At 34.6% G+C, this 18,130-nt stretch overlaps 1 protein-coding gene across 2 annotated transcripts in view; it reads right to left on the minus strand.

Annotated features, from left to right (window-relative positions):
* The window catches only part of AGMO (alkylglycerol monooxygenase), a 328,052-nt gene that overhangs the window by 171,910 nt on the left and 138,012 nt on the right, over positions 1 to 18,130 (minus strand). For both annotated transcript variants that reach the window (XM_054692404.1, XM_054692403.1), the window contains exons 5-6: positions 14,611 to 14,714; positions 3,652 to 3,747 (exon numbers count right to left, since the gene is read on the minus strand). In XM_054692404.1, the coding sequence (XP_054548379.1) occupies positions 3,652 to 3,747; positions 14,611 to 14,714 (200 nt within the window). The remainder of the gene's footprint in view (positions 1 to 3,651; positions 3,748 to 14,610; positions 14,715 to 18,130) is intronic.

Consider the following 18,130-nt stretch of genomic DNA (forward strand, 5'->3'; position numbering starts at 1 on the left):
AAAGGTATTATATATACACACAATGGAATACTACTCAGCTGTAAAAAAAGAGGAAATCCTTGCCATTTGTGACAATGTGAAAAGAACTAGAGGAGATTTGCTAGACAGAGTAAGTCAGGAGAAAGGCAAGTACCAGATGATTTCACTCAAATGTAGAATACAGACACAGAAAACAAAGGAACAGATAATACCAAACCAAAACAAACTCCAGAAATCTGACTATAATATTAAGGACATCACCAGAAGGCAATGGTAGGAGAGTGCTCAATGGTCTATAGTATAGAACTATGGATGTTTTGGTGGTGGGCATGGTGTGGCAACATACATCTGAAAAGGTGTGAACCTATCTCTCTGTCTGAATCATATATAATATTATAAACCAAAGTCACCTCATTAAAAAAAATACAGAAAAAACTTAAAGGAAATTAGTCATAAGTGATACAATCACAGCAGAAGAATAAGAGCTATTTAAAAATAAAGAAGTAGCAATAACTGAAAAAAAATACAATATATGATGTAAGAAATCCACTTAAGGTGTTTGTAACAGCATATTGAAAACAACAAGTAAAGGAATAAGTGAAGACGAAAACAAATTAACAGAAATAATTCAATCAAAACAGCGACATTTAAAAAAAATTACAGAAGTTATTGATCTGTGACTCAATATCAATTAGTCTAAGAAACTTGGGCTTGGAGTTTCGAGAAAGGAGAGAGACAGAAAAATAATGTTTAAGGAGAATATGGTCAGGCTTTATTTCCCCCAATTTAATTTAACATGTTATATACATGAATGCTAGACAATAAGACAAGATGTAGTGATAAAAGATAGATAGGAAAGAAAGTTGTCTTCAAACTAATAAGATAGGAAAGAAAGCTGTCTTTAATAAAAGACCACAAAATAGTTCATAAGTCCTCGAGATTTTAAAATTAATTCTTATATAAATGGTACACATATTTCTTCCTGCAAAGCTAATCAATAAAATGAGGGATTTATATCATATATGACAAATAAAACAATGGAGAAGTTCAAAGTTAGAGTAAAAATAAAAGATCAATTTATTTTCAACATAGGCAGCAAAGTAATCCAAAGGCTAAGCGTAACTCTCCCCCCGCCCCCCCCCCACCCCAGTAAAAGCCCTAGCTGACTTCCCTTGTTCTAACTGAAACATTTAAGATGACATGTGGACAGTTACTCAATTATGCAGGGTCTGTCCTATGTATACAGGAGGTGCACATTTCACTATTAAACTTTTATATGGTATTGTCATTTATTAATGAATGATGGAATGAAAGTTTCACCATAAATGGTGTTGGAATGAAAAGATAAGTCCATGCACAGAAATAATAAATCATGATCCCTACCAACTACAAATATACAAAAGTTTATTCAAGTTTATATATCACAGAACTGAAGGCCAAAATTAAAACTCTACAGATTCCAAAAGAAATCCCAGGGTAATTGTAATAGACAATGATTCCTTAGCAAAAATACAAAACAAAATAGACCCAAAAATCCCACCAAATATCTATCAAAAAATAAAAAGTGATAAACTATTATATTTAGTATTTCTTTTTACCAAAAGTCACCAGGGAAAAAAGGAAAAAGGCACATGATCAACAGAATGTATAAAAATACATATAAATGTTATTTTATGGATGATATCAGAAGAAAAATTCTAGCAGGAAGGTAGAGAGTTCACTGGTCAACACTGTCATGTCTATGTCTCCATACTGTTTCTCTAAATGAGGACCCAAGAGTCTGAAATTGAGCAGTGCTTAAGTGGTCGAACAGGGCTTTGTTGTCATAAAAGGGGCTTTTTTCTAAATGGAAAGATATTGTTTTCATTTTTTTTAAATTTTTTAATCAAGTCTGTATTAACCAAAGCAGGGAAAGGAGGTGATAAACATTATTTTTTTTTAAATTTAAGTTTTGTCACCACTGCAGTTCTCTAACTTACATGCCTCTGTCTAGAGGCAAACACAGTTAAAAATCCCTTGGCTCTACATCTTGAATGGTTCCACTATTTGTAAACAAATGATAGCAGCTGTATAATAGTAATTAAATATAATTACAGAACTGTGGGAAATCTTAGAAATGTATTTATAGCTAGTAATCTAATTTAAAATTCCAAGTGCAAAAACTGAATTTCAGAAAGTGTCTTCTTACCTGCTCTTCAGGTCAACTGTTTTAACTATACTTGGTATAGTATTTTCAAAAGTATGAAGTGCAGTCCAGTGAGAGGTTCTAATGCATTGCGTTCGAGTTAGACATGAAACCATATAGAGTTTGGGAGTTTAAAAGGAATGTTCACTGCTGGCTTTCTTCAACTCTCCCTTTAATTCCAGCAGTGGAACTCAAGCCCTGACCCATGCATGGGCCTCTTGGAGGGACACAGGAAAGGGAGGAAGTTACTCCTGCCCCATTGTTCTGTATCCAGACTAATACCTGATTGAACATGTGGCATGACCTGTGGCAGAGCTACTATAAAAATGTAATTCTCCTTTAACCCCTCCCTGTAAATCATCAGAAAGCTTCCCTCCACTGATTTAAACAAATTTGGTCTTTGACCTCTAGAGTCAGAAATGGCCTCAACAACTCTTTCAGATGGTTGTAGTATTGTCTGTTTGATGTATGTCAGTTACCATAAAATGCAATACTATTTCTCGACAGATCTTCAAGTAATGCCACATATGTCCAAAGTCATGCTAACAGTCTCTTGAGTGTAAGTAAATCAGTAGCATGAAATATTGCAGATTAATGAAATAATGCGCTTTGTTATATCAAGATTTGGCATCTAATACAGCTGTGATTTGCAGTATTCTTCAGCCAGTTGCAACACCTGTCAACATGCTTCCTATTGAACTTCAAAAGACTTCCAATAAATACCAAATGCTTGAAGGGTTTCTCATGTGTAGAAGGAAGAATTTTTCTGGGTCTGTGAGTTTTGATATTTAACAATCAGATCAGCACAAGAGTTCATAAACCAATCAGTTGCTTAATGATCTATCTGTAAGTATTCAAGTCTGACAATTTGAGATACCACAGAAGAACCAAGCAGTTATATTTGTTCATTGTTCTGGGGGATGGGGAAAACTAAGAATATATTGAACACACTCTAAAGTAAACCTAAATTCTAAAATTAAAGCAAGAATTACAATAAAATATTTTGATAATTTCTTTATGCATTAATTTTTTTCATGGAGTTCCCACTTATTGATTATTTATCTATTTAACTATTTGTTATTATAGTAATAAGTTAAATTATAAATACTATAAATGTTTGTCATATATAGATTTATAAATACATAAAAATATATAAATTCATATTTCTAAATAGAAATAAATTTCAACATCTTTTGGAGTATAATGTTTAATAATCTGTAATACAGGAAGATGCTGAACTGAATATAATATTAAAATGTTTTGACACTTAATAGTTCAAAAATTGCTTTATTTAATTGAGACCAACTGGCCTCATTGCTTCTTATAAACTTTGCAATATATATTAAGTAAAAAGGAATAAAAATGAACAGATGTTTCTCCTTAAAGGAGGCAGACAAAGATTGTTCTTACACAATAAATCAGCTGCTAGTGAATTTCCAGCTTCAGGCTAACTTTTTAGGTATAAAACATAAAAAAAAAAAAATTACCTCTGTATGGATCCAAAATTGATAGAGGAGATTGAATTGAAGATGAACAGCATATACTGAAGGTGGTATGAAGAGGGCCAAGGGAGTGTAGAATATCTGAAAGATTAAAAGATTTTAAATACATACACATGATTTTGTAACATAACAAACCATTATGAATGGTTCAACATTCTGGGTATACTTTAGCAAAATTATCTTATTGTTTAGCAAATATACCTTATTCTGTAAACTTTATCACCATGTTTGACTTTACAACATTAATTTTCCACACAGTGGTAAAGTTGCAGACATATTGGAGCTAAGTCCACTGGACTTCTAGTTCACATTTAATATTGTCTAGTTAAAATATCATACGTGGTGTGTTATTTCCTTAATATTGAAAAGGCTGGATGTGTTTCCTGGAAGTAATGAGGTTTTTATATACACACAAATACTTTATTTAAGTAAAAGAAATGGAGGAGCTTGTGCCTTTATACCTTGACAGCTCCTAAACTCTGTACTACCTAGCATGCTTAGTAATAAAATAAAATTATAATAAAACAAATAAATTCATATAAGGAGGCGATAAAGATCATTTTTCCTTTTAAATTTACTTTTATGTGGTAGACTGAGAGCACAATATCTCCCAATTTTCTCAAAGTTAGTAAGGAAGGGGCTATGCCCTGGTGCCATAGTGGAAACAAATTTTAAAGCTCACTATTTCCTAACAGACGGAAATGCCTCTGCACTGGAAAAACAACTTACGCCTAAACCGCAGAACTGGTTAGAATCAACTAATAAGCACAATCTGCTGTGTTCTCCTAATGACTTTGATCCCCATGAGTGGTTTCATGTTGTAAGAAAATATTTTATTAAATGAAAAGCTAAACAACCAAACAAACAACAAGAATCTGCCTTCCACTTTATATTTTAGATTTTGTAGAGTTAAAATCCCCAAAGATTAGATATTTTGAAAAAATTTCTTCTGAATGTTACTATTTTATTTCTAAATTATTTTAAATGTTTTCTTCACAAGTAGACCAAATATCATCTCAATGATACTTTGTAATGATTATGCATTTGATATTGGACATTTATATATAAACTCTTCTAGTTTTTGTTTTAAACTTCAAGTCACAAAAAATCTCAACTGTCATCACAAGAAGGATCAGTTTCATTATGTATAAATATACCACTAAGCAATGGATTAATTAGTCATCAACAAAAGAGTACTGGGCTCTTACTCAAGACATCCACTTTGTAATGTTTGTTCTATAACAAGATTATCTCTCTGATGTTCACGAAGTTCTTAAACTTTTCTAAGCTTCACTTTCCCTATGAAAATAAATGGTGAAGGGGAAAACCAGCAATCTAGTCACGCTTCTGGTTCTGAAAGATCTGTGATAATATGATTTTTTTTTTGCAAGATATTATATAATTCTCTTATATGGGTTAATAAAAATATTTGAAACATATATGGTTTATGATTTAACTACTTTAAGCTAAGGGATATGTTGAAATCTTTGAGATTTGAGTAAAAATGTAAAACATCTTGGATTCTTAACAAGCACTATTTAGAGAGTGAGATTCTATGTCAGATGGATATTTATAGTTTATTATAATTAACCAAAGTGTGGAAGGCAAAATCCATTGAGAAAATAAGAGATTATGGAAAAAGGGATTCTAAGGTCAAAGAAATTGTGAAGTGTTGAGTTAAACAAGTGAAATTTCACTACTGCAGGACTTCTCAGAGCCTTCATCATGCTAATATGAATCACAAGCCTGTTAGCTTATAGAATACTTTCCTTCTTAAGGAAATTACCATAAAATTAAATTTCCTGAAAACACATTTTATGAAGTAGTATCTCAAATAATTTTTTAATCTTAAAAGCCAGCAAATATAATAATGAATGGACAATTAGAAAACATGGTCTTAGCAAGGACTAAAAAAAGTCACACTTCTAAAAGAAAGATATAAATCAGGGATTAAGTCACATGACTTATGAAAATTAATTTCTTGTAATTAACACACTACTATAAAAAGAATCTAATGATACAATCAAAGTCTTAATTTCTAAAATTGAAAGCTGCTTAGAAAAGGTCAACCAGATCCCCTTAAGTTCTCAATCATTATCCTCTCTATCTCCAATCTTTGCTATCCCAAACCCTCTATAGTTTTTAAAAACCTATTTAGGTTTCCTTCCATCATGAAGCTCCAAAAGGTACTAATTTGGCAGAAAATATTGCTCCTTCCTCACACTTTGATGCTCAGTAACTGGGTCAGGGGACATTATACTGACCACCAAATCCATCCATTTTTTGCCAGGTATTCAAATCCATATCATTCTGACGCCAAGAAACAATAGTTTTAAAAATACTGCTTATGCCGGCATTTTTATTACTCTTGATAGAAGTCATATATAACAGGGTCACAAAGGACTGAGACATAGCCCAGACTTACAAGTGTAAGCAGAGACTAAGGATAGGCCTATAGAAGACCTTAGGCTAACAGATGGAATATGAGTGGATTTTATTCTGCAAAACAAGTGAATAGGGCAGGCAGGGGTTGTCTAAGGTGGCAGCATGATGCAAGAAACTACATGGATTTAGGGAAAAATGTAAGCATTTTGCATGCTGAAAGCGTTAGAGAAGGCGACAAAAAATTGTTTTGGACCATGGGAGTTGTGAATATATCCAAGTACTCCGTGAAGCTCCTTAACATCATGACAACAAAATATGAGCTTCTGCACATATGGGAATGTGCAATTTTCTGAAGAAACAATCTATTGCTTTCATCAGGGAGTCTCCTGTGAGTCTGTAATTCACCAGAACAAATCAAGAACAAAAAGAAAAGATAATATAGACATTGGTCAACCCAGGAAGGGGGATTTTTTAATGCCACAGCAAGGAAATTAGTTTTAGCATAGGCCATGAGGAATCAGTTAATGTTTTCTTTTTTTTTTTTCAAACCTGTAAGAAATAGAAAAATAGATTTGGAATCTATTTTAATAGGCCAGTGAAAATAATGCATATTTAACCACAAGAGTAAGTGTGGGGATGGAGAAGCAGAATATATACAAGAGAGCTAAGAATTTGGTAACAAATAGGAAATAAGATCATCAGAGGAATATCATGAGATAGTCATGTCTCTGGATCGTGTTGTGGATGATGCTATTCACTAAGGCATTGAGAGGAAAAATAGGTTGTCAAGTTCAAATTTGGGAATGGTGTGTTGGAGGCCTTGAGTTAGATGCCAAGAATGTCATATAGTAAGCAGCTGCAAATACACATCTGCAATTAAGAAGCAGTGTGGCTTGATCTTACAGAGATGGAAGTGGTGCAAATGTTTACAATAGATGAATTAATGGATATGTCCAAAGTGGAAAGTTAATGACATATACCCCTATGGGGAGTCAGAAAAAAGAACTGTAGGAAAGTAGTTGAAACAATGACGGTGACAGAGTTGGGGAAGATCCCGTTTAGTGTCAGAGGAGACAAATGAGAGATTTTAAAGAAAAGGGAAAACATGATTCCCCATTTGTGGCCAGAATGCGAACTGAAAAATGACACTGTGTTTGCAGGTAAGGATCAGCAGAGCAGAAGGCCTGCAATCCAGGCCTCAGTAAATTTCAGAATCACTCAGAGCAGGTAATGAAATAGAAGTAAGGGATCATTTAGTTCTCTCTTTCCCTGAGAACAAAGGAAAAGAAAACCGGTAGTAGTCCTCAAATTGTACACATAAATTAGGAAAGAGGTATAATTTATTTATTTGCTTTACATGTGGGAGACATGAATATATTTATGATGTATTCACACAGAGCCAAGTAAGAGGAAGAGGAACAAATGCCAAGAGCGATTGATCAGACAAAGTACAAGAGAACTAAGATGGGAGCAATATGACCAATCTAAGGGTGTACTCTAAGCCAGTATCCAGTATGACTTGTGTTCTCATAAAAAGAAGAAATTTGGACACAGAGACCAACATACCCACAGGGAGAATAACATGTGAAGATGGAGGCAGAGAAAAAGATATATCATAGGCTACTCATCACATGTGCAGCTATCACAATCTGGTTCCATCTCTGTTTCCACAAAATCCTTGCATAGCCTTATTACTACAATAGAATATATATATATATATATATATATATATATATATATATTTGTGTGTGAGTGTGTGTGTATACGTGTGTATACATATAAATGGATGGGGAAGTATTTCCATTATGTGAATGTGTGTGTGTGTGTGTGTGTGTGTGTGTGTGTATAACAGTAGTATGGATAGTATGGGTGATAGATCTGTTACTCAGAGATCTCTAAAAATTGCCTGCAAACCACCAGGGACTAACACAGTCACAGAACTGATCATTCTTCAGTCCTCAGAAGGAACCATGCCTACTGACAGCTAAACCTCAGACTTCTAGCCTCCAGAACTCTGAGACAATTTCTGTTGTTCTAAGTCATCCTGTTTTTGATATCATGGCAACCCTCGGAAACTAAACTAAATACCTACCATATAATTTTATTGCCATTACTTACATTTATCTTATTTTTTTATTATTTTGTATTTACTCAGACATTGTCTTTTTACTCTTGGCTCCACTTACAATGTTAGATCAAAGGAAGCTTCTGGAAAAATTCTGCTCTTCTTATAGATTGGGCTTAAGCATCATTTTATCTGAGAAGCTTTCCTTGATCTTGATGGAGGACAATAATAGAAAAAAAAAACAAAACTGAAAAGGAGGTGTGCCACAAGACCAGAAACCTGGTTCACAAGGAGCTGGGGGTAGAAGAGATTAACATAGCCATTGACACAGCTGTGGAAACCAAGATCCTTAGGCACAGACCACACAGTTGAGGAAACTAGTATCCTTAGGTGCAGAGGACACAATTGCATATCCTTAGGCACAGACTAGTATACTCAGGGATGGACACCTAGAATACAAGGCATAACATTCAAGCAGGTATCCAAGGGCGCATCCAAAGGTAAAGATATGGAGATTGAGCCCATTGTAGAATCTCCAGTCCCTTTCAAATTCTGCATAGTTATCCAAAATTAGCAACCAACTGAGACTCACAAGGAGTGAGGCCCTCCCAAATAGAAGAAGACTATATCATTTCTGTCTCTGCACAGGCTCAGAGCACCAACCCCTCTAACCACCTGTAACTATGCAGGTGCTTCTTTTTACCAACTCATCTCTGCAGGGCAGCAGCTTCCCTGCCTGCCAGTAACCTGTACCATGCAGGGACTTCCCTTCATTGACCTCCCTTAGTGGAGGCAGCTCTCCTCAAGGCACCTGCCTGCAGCCATGCAGGCCTCTTAGCAGCTCTCCCTGCTTGCTTGTGTCTATGCAAGTGTACTTTACCTTTCTGTCCCTTTTCCTAATAAACCTGCCCTTTATGTGGTGATGGTGCACGGGTGCATTGGTGAAGTAACTCTATGGGGTCTACACCGGAGGGGGTGGGGGGAAGCAAATATTATTTAAAAATGAACAATGATGTAAGAAACAAAAAATTAATTTAAAAAAATTAAAAATAAATATAACTACTGTCTCTGTCTCGTGGAGAAACTCACCTGCGAAACTCACCACGTGCTGCTGAAACAGGACCTCTGGTGAAATCTTTCCCAGAGTGAAGCCAAGGACCCCACATTCCAAACTCACAGACTCCAAAAACGACAACAATCAGCATTGTTCTCAGTGCAGACACCTCTCTAAAACCTCAACAACTCTTATTACAATCACTGTTGTTATACTTGATTACCCTGCAAGGAAAGCTATCACCTTAAGAATAGAAACTCATGTCTTACTCATTGTTCTTTACACTCTCAACCTCTGCCATCAGGACTGATCTGCCAATCAAGAATATATCAGGAAAAAAAGGGCCTCCCCTGTTTGCGCAGTGGTTGAGCGCTAGGCAGGGAAGCTGCCCGCAGCCTCTGCAGCACCGGTTCCATCCCCCGCCACCAGCAAGGGTCCCACATGGCACGCAGACCTCTCCTGCTCGCTCGCTGCTCCCCTCAGCAGTGTATTTCATCAGTCTGCCTGTTCTGTTCCCCGCTCTGGCTCTAGTGAATTCTCTCACCCTCCCACGCTTCTGACTGTACCCAGTGCTTGTATAAATAAATAAATCTTTAAAAAAAAAAAGAATATATCAGGGGGAAAAAATGAGTGGGTGTACTTCTCAAAGAACAGTAACATGTACTGGTAGTTGAATTTTTAACTAGTTGTACATTTTTAAATGTCAATAAGATCATTCTGTTTTATGTAGAACTTTTCAATATAAATTCCCTATTTATCCTTCGTTATAAGGACTACAACTGATTAGAAGATTTTTGTAAAGAAAAATACCCAAAATGAGAGAGTAATTGTAGTTTTACCATATATAAAAAGAAGTTGGTATGTTGCAGAAAAATTCTACTTCTCTGACACATCCTAGATTCAAGGTTTTGAAACAGGTACATACACAAACCAGCAAAGGGCTTCATTTATTTGACGAGTATGTCTTATTAGGTGTCTTTGAGTGGTGTTTGAGATTGGTAAAGAGAGTCCTTTGAGCACTGAAACAAGGTCCTGAGAGAAGTTTTACATCTTCGCTTTCTAATGCGGAGGTGGGGGGGTGGGGGAGTGCCTCAAGGCATGATTTCCTCTTGTGACAAAAGTTATGGAATTTTACCCCAGGGGCATATGACTGCCCCATCAAAGTTGGGAGTTTTTCTTGTCTTTTTGTGTTCACATCCTCTTTATATAATTCCAGCTTCCTCATAATGAAAAATAGTATGCTTAGTTTGGCAAGGAGTGTGATGTAATAAAAAGATTTGAGATTTCACTAAAGGTTCCTCTAGTCTTTGCAAGACAAAACAGTTTTATACATGTGACCATACTTGATACTTTCAAAGATTTATTCATACTCATTATTTAAGATTATCTTAAAAATAACAAGGTAGAACACATATTATTTTCATAATTTCATGTACAGTATCAATGCAGTTCAAATGATTTCTTGGTTCCGAATGGGGAAGCTAGTTAATGGAAGCAAGGACTGGGATCCAGACCTTTTATATTTCATAGTCTCTGCTGATCTGTTACAGTTTCTCAGCTATTCCTTTTGTTTTAAGATCTTTTTATTTTCTAAGAGTACTGGTGAGTTATTTTGTAAATTGTCCCTCAATTTGAGTTTGACATATTTCTCATGTTTAGACTAGAGATACAGAGTTGGTGATGAAGATCACAGGGGAGTAGTGTCATTCTCATCACATCTTACCGAAGGGTTCGTTTATCAACAGAACATTCTTACCACATCTTATCAAATGGTACATGTTACCAACAAAAATCACTAACATGTTAACTGATCTGAGAATCATTGTGTTTACCAAGTTTTCCACTCTACAGTTGTCCTCGCTATCAAACCCATCGTTTGTACCTTTTCATTACTGTATTCTCTATAAAGCAGTTACTAAGTACAGTCCACACTCAACGTCTGGATGTAAAGGAAGCATTAAATTCAATTTCCACAGTGGTAGACAGTATTTGTGTATCTACTCTTTGAATTCCTTTGGAATTATTTAAGAGATTTTTTTTGTCCCATTTATTTGTCGTCAGATATTGATTTATTCAAGCATTTACATCAGTGTGGACAGATTTCAAAGATATTTATTTTATACTTGGGCCATAACTTCAAACTATGCTATATATTTTGTTGTTCAAGTTGTTCCAGATCTTGGTCTTTGGGGGCTCTTTCAGGTTGGCTCCTATGTCCTTTTGACATATCACATTCTTTATTTTACATGCACTTCTGTAGTTATGTTTTGAATATAAAACTGTAGCATTCAGGTATTTAAACCACAAAGTTGGAAGAAAATGAAATTTAATACTGACACTATTATACATTACATAATGTCCAAGAGTCTAGACACATTTTATTATTTGAAAAGTAAAGAGACTGTCATACTTAAGGCATTACAGGTTTCCTCCACTATCTGAAAACTTTCCTAATCCAAAACGGCGTAAAGCAAAGTAGCAAGTACGATTAATTTATATGAAAAATATTTTGAGCATTCCCAGACCCCCAAAAGTAACCTACCAAATCATTCCACAACACATAAAACCTAAAATTAAACTAACATATAATGAAAGCAGAACTGATAGGATACATACACAGCCTGTATAAAGTACTCTCTGACTGCTTGAGGTGCATTGCCTTTATAGCAGTTGCTACAAAACAAATGCTGAAGCTTTTTTCACTTTTTTTGCCTTTTTTCATAAAAGCAAAAATTCTTTTTGTACTTCACTTGGTTAGCAAAAAAAGTACTAATGTGGGTCTTTTATAAAAGCAAAATGGCATGATACTAACTTTCAAATAGTAGGGGGTATTTGCATGTTAATTAAGAAATGTAATGAAAGACTGAAGCAGCATGCAAATCATATACTGCACGGTACAGTAAATAAGACTCATTAAAAATGGCACTGTACCTATACAAATCTCTTTGAAGGAGTAATGTTAAATTTAAGTTTAAAACTGACTAAAAATGCAAAAAATATGGTAGAAATTCTTGAAAGCTGAATTTTTATGTTTATTTTAAATAGGAGATCTACCAACCCACTTTTCACATTACTATAAAAAAAAAGGCAATCAGAACTTAATTTTGCTTTTTATTTCACAAACCAATTTTCTTTTCAAAGACATGACCCATTTATATGTTCTAAAACATAATGTCACCTTGGTAACTATCAAAAGCATATATGCCTTACATATCACTGCTAACACAGATAATCTTACAAAAAGCTTTAGTTTTAATATCTGGAGAGAGACCTACACAGACCTTTAATCCAGCTATGCCATCTTATAACAAACCTATTGATTTATACTTCCTACATTTTCTTTACCAAACTCCAAGTCATCCCACTCCTCATCTCCTAAGAGTAGCAGCTTGTGATCCATTCCCTATTGCTATTTTCGTATTCAGCATATTTTCTGTGTCTTTGGCAAAATTATATGAGGTTGGAAAGGGAATTTATTCCTGTAATAAATAGGTTAAAATTCCGTATTTCAGTTAGATTTTCATTAACTTGTAACATTGGATACATTGACTTAATAAGAAGAAAGAAACAAGGAAAACAAAGATGAACATAAACTCAGAGTCAGATGTCTGGCAACCTGGCAATGTGCAATACTATATGACATTGGGAGTTCCACTGAGACTCATTGTGTAGCTTTAAGAATAATGATTTGAATATATTATCTCCAAGATCTCTTCTAGTTCTGAATCTTTGATTCTCTCATAATTATCTTCCTTTGATAATATGTCAGACAATTAATTTACTAACTATATTTATTTCTCTGGAGCAACTTTAAAAACAGCAGCATCCCTTCTTGGAGACTTTCTGCCCTGAGAGGCAACCACTGAGAGAGAAATGTGTAAGTTTGGTAAGAAAAAGAAACTCTGAAGCAATTATTTTAATCAGTTATATATATTCAGTCCACTTTGTACAGGATAATAAAAAGTTTGTATCAACACAGCTATTTTTCATTTTATTTTATTTTTTATCATTTTTTAAAATACAGCCATTTTTAAAAAAGGGAGGTTGTATAATAGCATTCACTTCCATCTGGGGTCTGTTCTTCCCTCCTGTTACTGGAACCCTAGATGATTCATAAGCCATGTGGCTGTAAAATAGGTCGCAGAGTATTCTCTTCCTCATTTACTCACCGAGAGTTATAGCACAAACTATAGCTTATCTATCCTTTCACTTATTGATCTTTGGTTTCCTAATAGCAGCAATATTTGATCTAGACTTATTTGTGAGATTCAATATAGAGCCAATGAGAGGATGTATTATAGAGATTAACAATGAGGATCCTGCAGCCAGCTTGAATGAGTTCGAGATCTACTCCTCCCTTTACTTATTTTGGAACTGAATTAAGCACTCGGTTCCATTATTTTGATTTGAGAATTATAATAGTTCCTGTGTTTTAAAATTGTTAGGAACAAATGAATTAATACGTAAAGAGGTCTCATAATATTGTTCTATACATAAAAAGTACTTAAAAAGTACTCAATAAATAAGAAGTACTTTGCAGACTGTAAAGCATCAAACACAAGTAGATTATAAAATCTATACTTAGTAACTAGCTTAGTGATGAATGAATTTACACATCAATAACTGACTTTCTAGATTACAGTTAAAATGCATTTTGGTTCTTGTATTTTGAAGAGTTAAGAAGACCAAAGGAGAGACAATCATAGATGAGGGAAGTTACCAGTGAATCAGGAAACCTTACAACTAGAGGCTATTTCTGATATTTTTCAGTCTTGTCATTTCCTTGTGTGAAATATTTTAGATGCTACTTTTTGTTGAGCATCATACTCACTGCTGTAATGTCTAAACAGAAAACAACAGATTTAAGTAGATTTTATGTGGGCACACAGAAATGAAAATTAATGCTTTTTAAAAAGCATTTTTAAATGTTTCTAAATAAATCGGTGTTTGCATATATTTTTTTTTTTTTTTTTTTTTTTTTTTTTTTTTTTTTTACATTTTTTTAAAAGATTGATTTATTTATGCATACAAGAACTGGGGTACAGGCCAGAGGTGTGGGGGGTGAGAAGATTCACCAGAGACAGAGTGGGAAGCATATATTTAAATTGAGATATACTGTCTATTCGCCACCCTCATCTCCCACTGGTAGTAAATAACCAGGTTAAAAAAATAATAATCAGTCCATTTTCTCACCTCACTGTGTACCTCAGAAGAGACTTTGGGTCTAATAAAAGACTACTATTGGAAAATGCCACTTGCTTCAAGAATGTCTGACTTTACAGAGTAGAAAGAAATATTTTACTGTGTACCCTTACAGAGCAGAAAGAAGTGCTTTAATAAAACATCTTCTATTAGCTTATTCAAAGGAAAAAGAAAGTTCAGACTTTTAAAAAATGAATTATACTATCACATTTTTAATTTTTTTTTTTTTACAACTTACCCAAGAAGTATATACTTGGAAGACAGATTGTCTAAGCGCTGTGGATAAGTTATAGTCTTCAGAACTGTGGTGTGTTTGGTGTCCAGCCCACATAATATTAACCTCTGCAAAACATACAATTTGAATTAGTTATGAGATTAACTTAGAAGTGAGAGGAAAGAGGGAGAGGTAAAAACAGGAGGGGAAAGAAAACATTGGACTATGACTAAGGCTACCAGAATGGGGATGTGGCAGGTTGGGAGAAAGGGGAGAGAGGGGATGTAATGGAGGATTATCGGGGCTTAGGTGGTAGGTGCTGTGAAAAAACATAAAATTGTAGAGGTGTAAACCTATAACCCCTAGCACAAATACTGTGATATAAATCAACATCACCTCAAAACATATATATAGCTAGGTAGCTCTATCTATTTACACACTCAAACATATTTCATATTTTTAAATGCCAGTTTTGTTTGTTTTTAAGGTGGGAGGGACTGTAAATCTAGTCTAAGATGTCCAGGAATGAACAATAAATATTTCTTAGAATAAAAATAAATCAGGCCTCCTAGTGGTGCAAGGGGTATATCAGCACTACAAAGCTATTGGCAGTCACTGCAGCAGTAGTTCAATCCCCAGCCAAGGAGCTAACCCACATGGGGCAGCAGACCTCTCCTGTCTTGTGCTGCTCCCCTCAGCAGTGTATTTCTGTAACTTTGCCTGTTCTACTCCTCATTCTGCCTCTGGTGATTCCTCTTACCTCTTCCCCCCGCGCCTCTGGCCTATACCCCATTTCTTGTATGCATAAATAAAATACATCTTTAAAAAGACAAATAAAAATAAATCAATAATTATGACAACAGCAAATGCCATTTTCAGCTATGCATGCTTCTCTGTTGAGTAAAGAAAAAACCTGGGACATGAACGGTGAAACTAAGAGAAATAGTGAGTTCTGGCCTTTTTCAGTTGCCATACTCTTATACTTAAAATACATGGCACATTGCAGAATAATTTGTTAAAGAATTTTATGAAAACCACATATTAAATCTGGGTAGACTTCATGGACATTTGTTTAGGAATGAAAGCTCTCCAGAAAAATCTGTGTAGGGAGTAAACAAATGACAGTAAACAAATGATAGTTCAGAGCTTTAAAAAATACTTAATTCTGTAAGATTGAAAAGAGTTCGGATAGGATTGAATCAACAGCCCAAAGAGAAGCTGTTTCCATTAAAGTCATATTTTCTTTTTTAAAAAAAGATTTATTTATTTATGCACACAAGAACTGGGGTACAGGCCAGAGGTGTTGGGGGTGAGAGGATTCACCAGAGACAGAATACACTGCTGAAGGAGAGCAGCGGGCAAGACAGGAGAGGTCTGCTGTACCATGTGGGTCACCTGGCCAGGGATGGAACTCAGGCTGCAGTGGCTGTGGACAACTTCAGAATGCTGCGTCCTACCCCCATCTGCCACCAGGGAGGCCCAAAAGTCATATTTTCAACTGGGGTTAATGTTTTCATAAATGTAAGCATGCAACTTCGAAAACGATTAGCTGACATTTTATTCATTTGTAATATTCACTCTATATTTCTTCCCAAGTGACTACAGAGATTGATAAAAATGAGAATTACTTCACTATGATGACTTCTAAAACTTTCCAGGCATTATCCTTGAAATAACTTAGAACTTGAAACTGCGGTTTATTGACTAGCCCATATACCTATAAGTAAGAGCTATATATAAAGAATCATGTGGTACTTTATATCTTCAAATCCTGTAAAAGTTTATTAATAGATGATACATTTGATGAATCTCCTAAGTCTTTAAAACTTCTTAGAGGCTGAGCCTTTGAAGAAATCTAAACCCATTTTCATTTTAGAACATACATATCATGGAACATTTCATAACCTATCTCTTACAAACTTCATTACAAATAAAATAATGGTCCATTTTGCTGAACCTTTTAGGATTTGTTTTAAAAATTAATTTTAATGTATCCACATTATGAATTCACAAGAGGATAAGCCAATGAGATGAGTTTTAAAAAGAAGATAATAATGTATATTGGGTCCACTTCCTGATAACCTCTACAGGAGCTAAATGGAACAAGGAATCCACAAAGGTGGAGGTTAAAGACCTGTCTCTTTAGTTGTTTTAAAAGCATTTACTTCCTATCACAAACTGTGTGTAACACAAACCTTCATTCAATGAAATACAGCTGTATAAACAGGGAGCAGTAACTGGATCCCACTGCCTTATACCTCTCACTTTTTAGAATTGGGGAAAACAAGAAGAAATACAGGATTTTTTTTTTCACAGTCTATATTCAGCTTACTTGAAATAAAATGAATGGTTACAAAACATATTTTGTGATTACAAAAGCACATTTTATGGAAAACTGTTCCAGTAGTTCTTTTATAAACTAAATGAGAAAAAGTTATATGATTTTCATACATAGGTTCATCTTCCCTAATACTTAAATTGATAAATTGTCAGTTCGAAGACAAAAACAAATATTTAGGAGGAAAAATGACATTATTCATAATAAACCTCATCCTATGAGTTAATATAATTACAAGTAGTAGTGAACACTAATTTTCATTTCTTATAAACAAAGTATTGATTATACAGAATATAATGTTATTATAGCTCTTCACTGTTATAATCAAAAACAATATGTGCCTTTTAGTGCCAAAATGCAGATTTGTTTAAATAGATTTTATTACAATACTGACCAATTATTATTTTTTAGCCAAAATATAATGTAATGGTCATGTATATTATATTTGTGACCTTGTCAATCTTTTGTATTTTTTAAAAAATAAGGGATGACTTACATAAAGTGAGATCCATCTTTTTAATATTCAATTCTATGCATTTTTACCAAACTAATACAATTATATAATCAACACTATAATCAAGATACAGAACCATTTTGATCATCACCTAAAAGTTTTCCCATTGTATTTTGTGGTAGCCAAAGATGGTTTCCTGATTTAGATTAGGAGATTCTGGATTTAAACTGATAATGGAATGAGATGAAATTCTTGGAATCTTGGGAGGGTGAGAGTGTTTTGAATGTGGAAGAAATATGAACTAGTGTGGTCCAGAGTACCATCTATAGGAGGCAGGCTCTAGGATGACCTGCAATGTTTCCTGCCTATCAGCTTTCATCCCCTTGTATAATCACTTCTCTTGAGTATGGGCTGGATTTAGTGGCTCCCTTCTAGTGAGCATACTTTTTAAAAAGATGATGGGATTATATTAGGTTATAAAAAGACAGTTGTTTTTTGGATGCTTTCTGATACCACTGCATGCTCTGTCTGAGCAAAGTAGGTTGCAATGTTGTGGCTGCCCCTTGAAGAAATACATATGGCAGGGAACTAGGCAAAATCTCAGTCTAGCAAGGAACCAAGCTCCTCAGCCCAATTTATGCAAGGAATTGAATCCTGCTAACAACCTTGGAAGTAGATCCTCCCCCAGTTGAGCCTTTAGATAACACCATAGCTTGCAGACAGCTTAACTACAATCTCATGGAAAATCTTGA

This window comes from Talpa occidentalis, unplaced genomic scaffold (assembly GCF_014898055.3).
Source record: "Talpa occidentalis isolate TD23 unplaced genomic scaffold, MPIMG_talOcc4v2.1, whole genome shotgun sequence".
Lineage (NCBI taxonomy): Eukaryota > Metazoa > Chordata > Mammalia > Eulipotyphla > Talpidae > Talpa > Talpa occidentalis.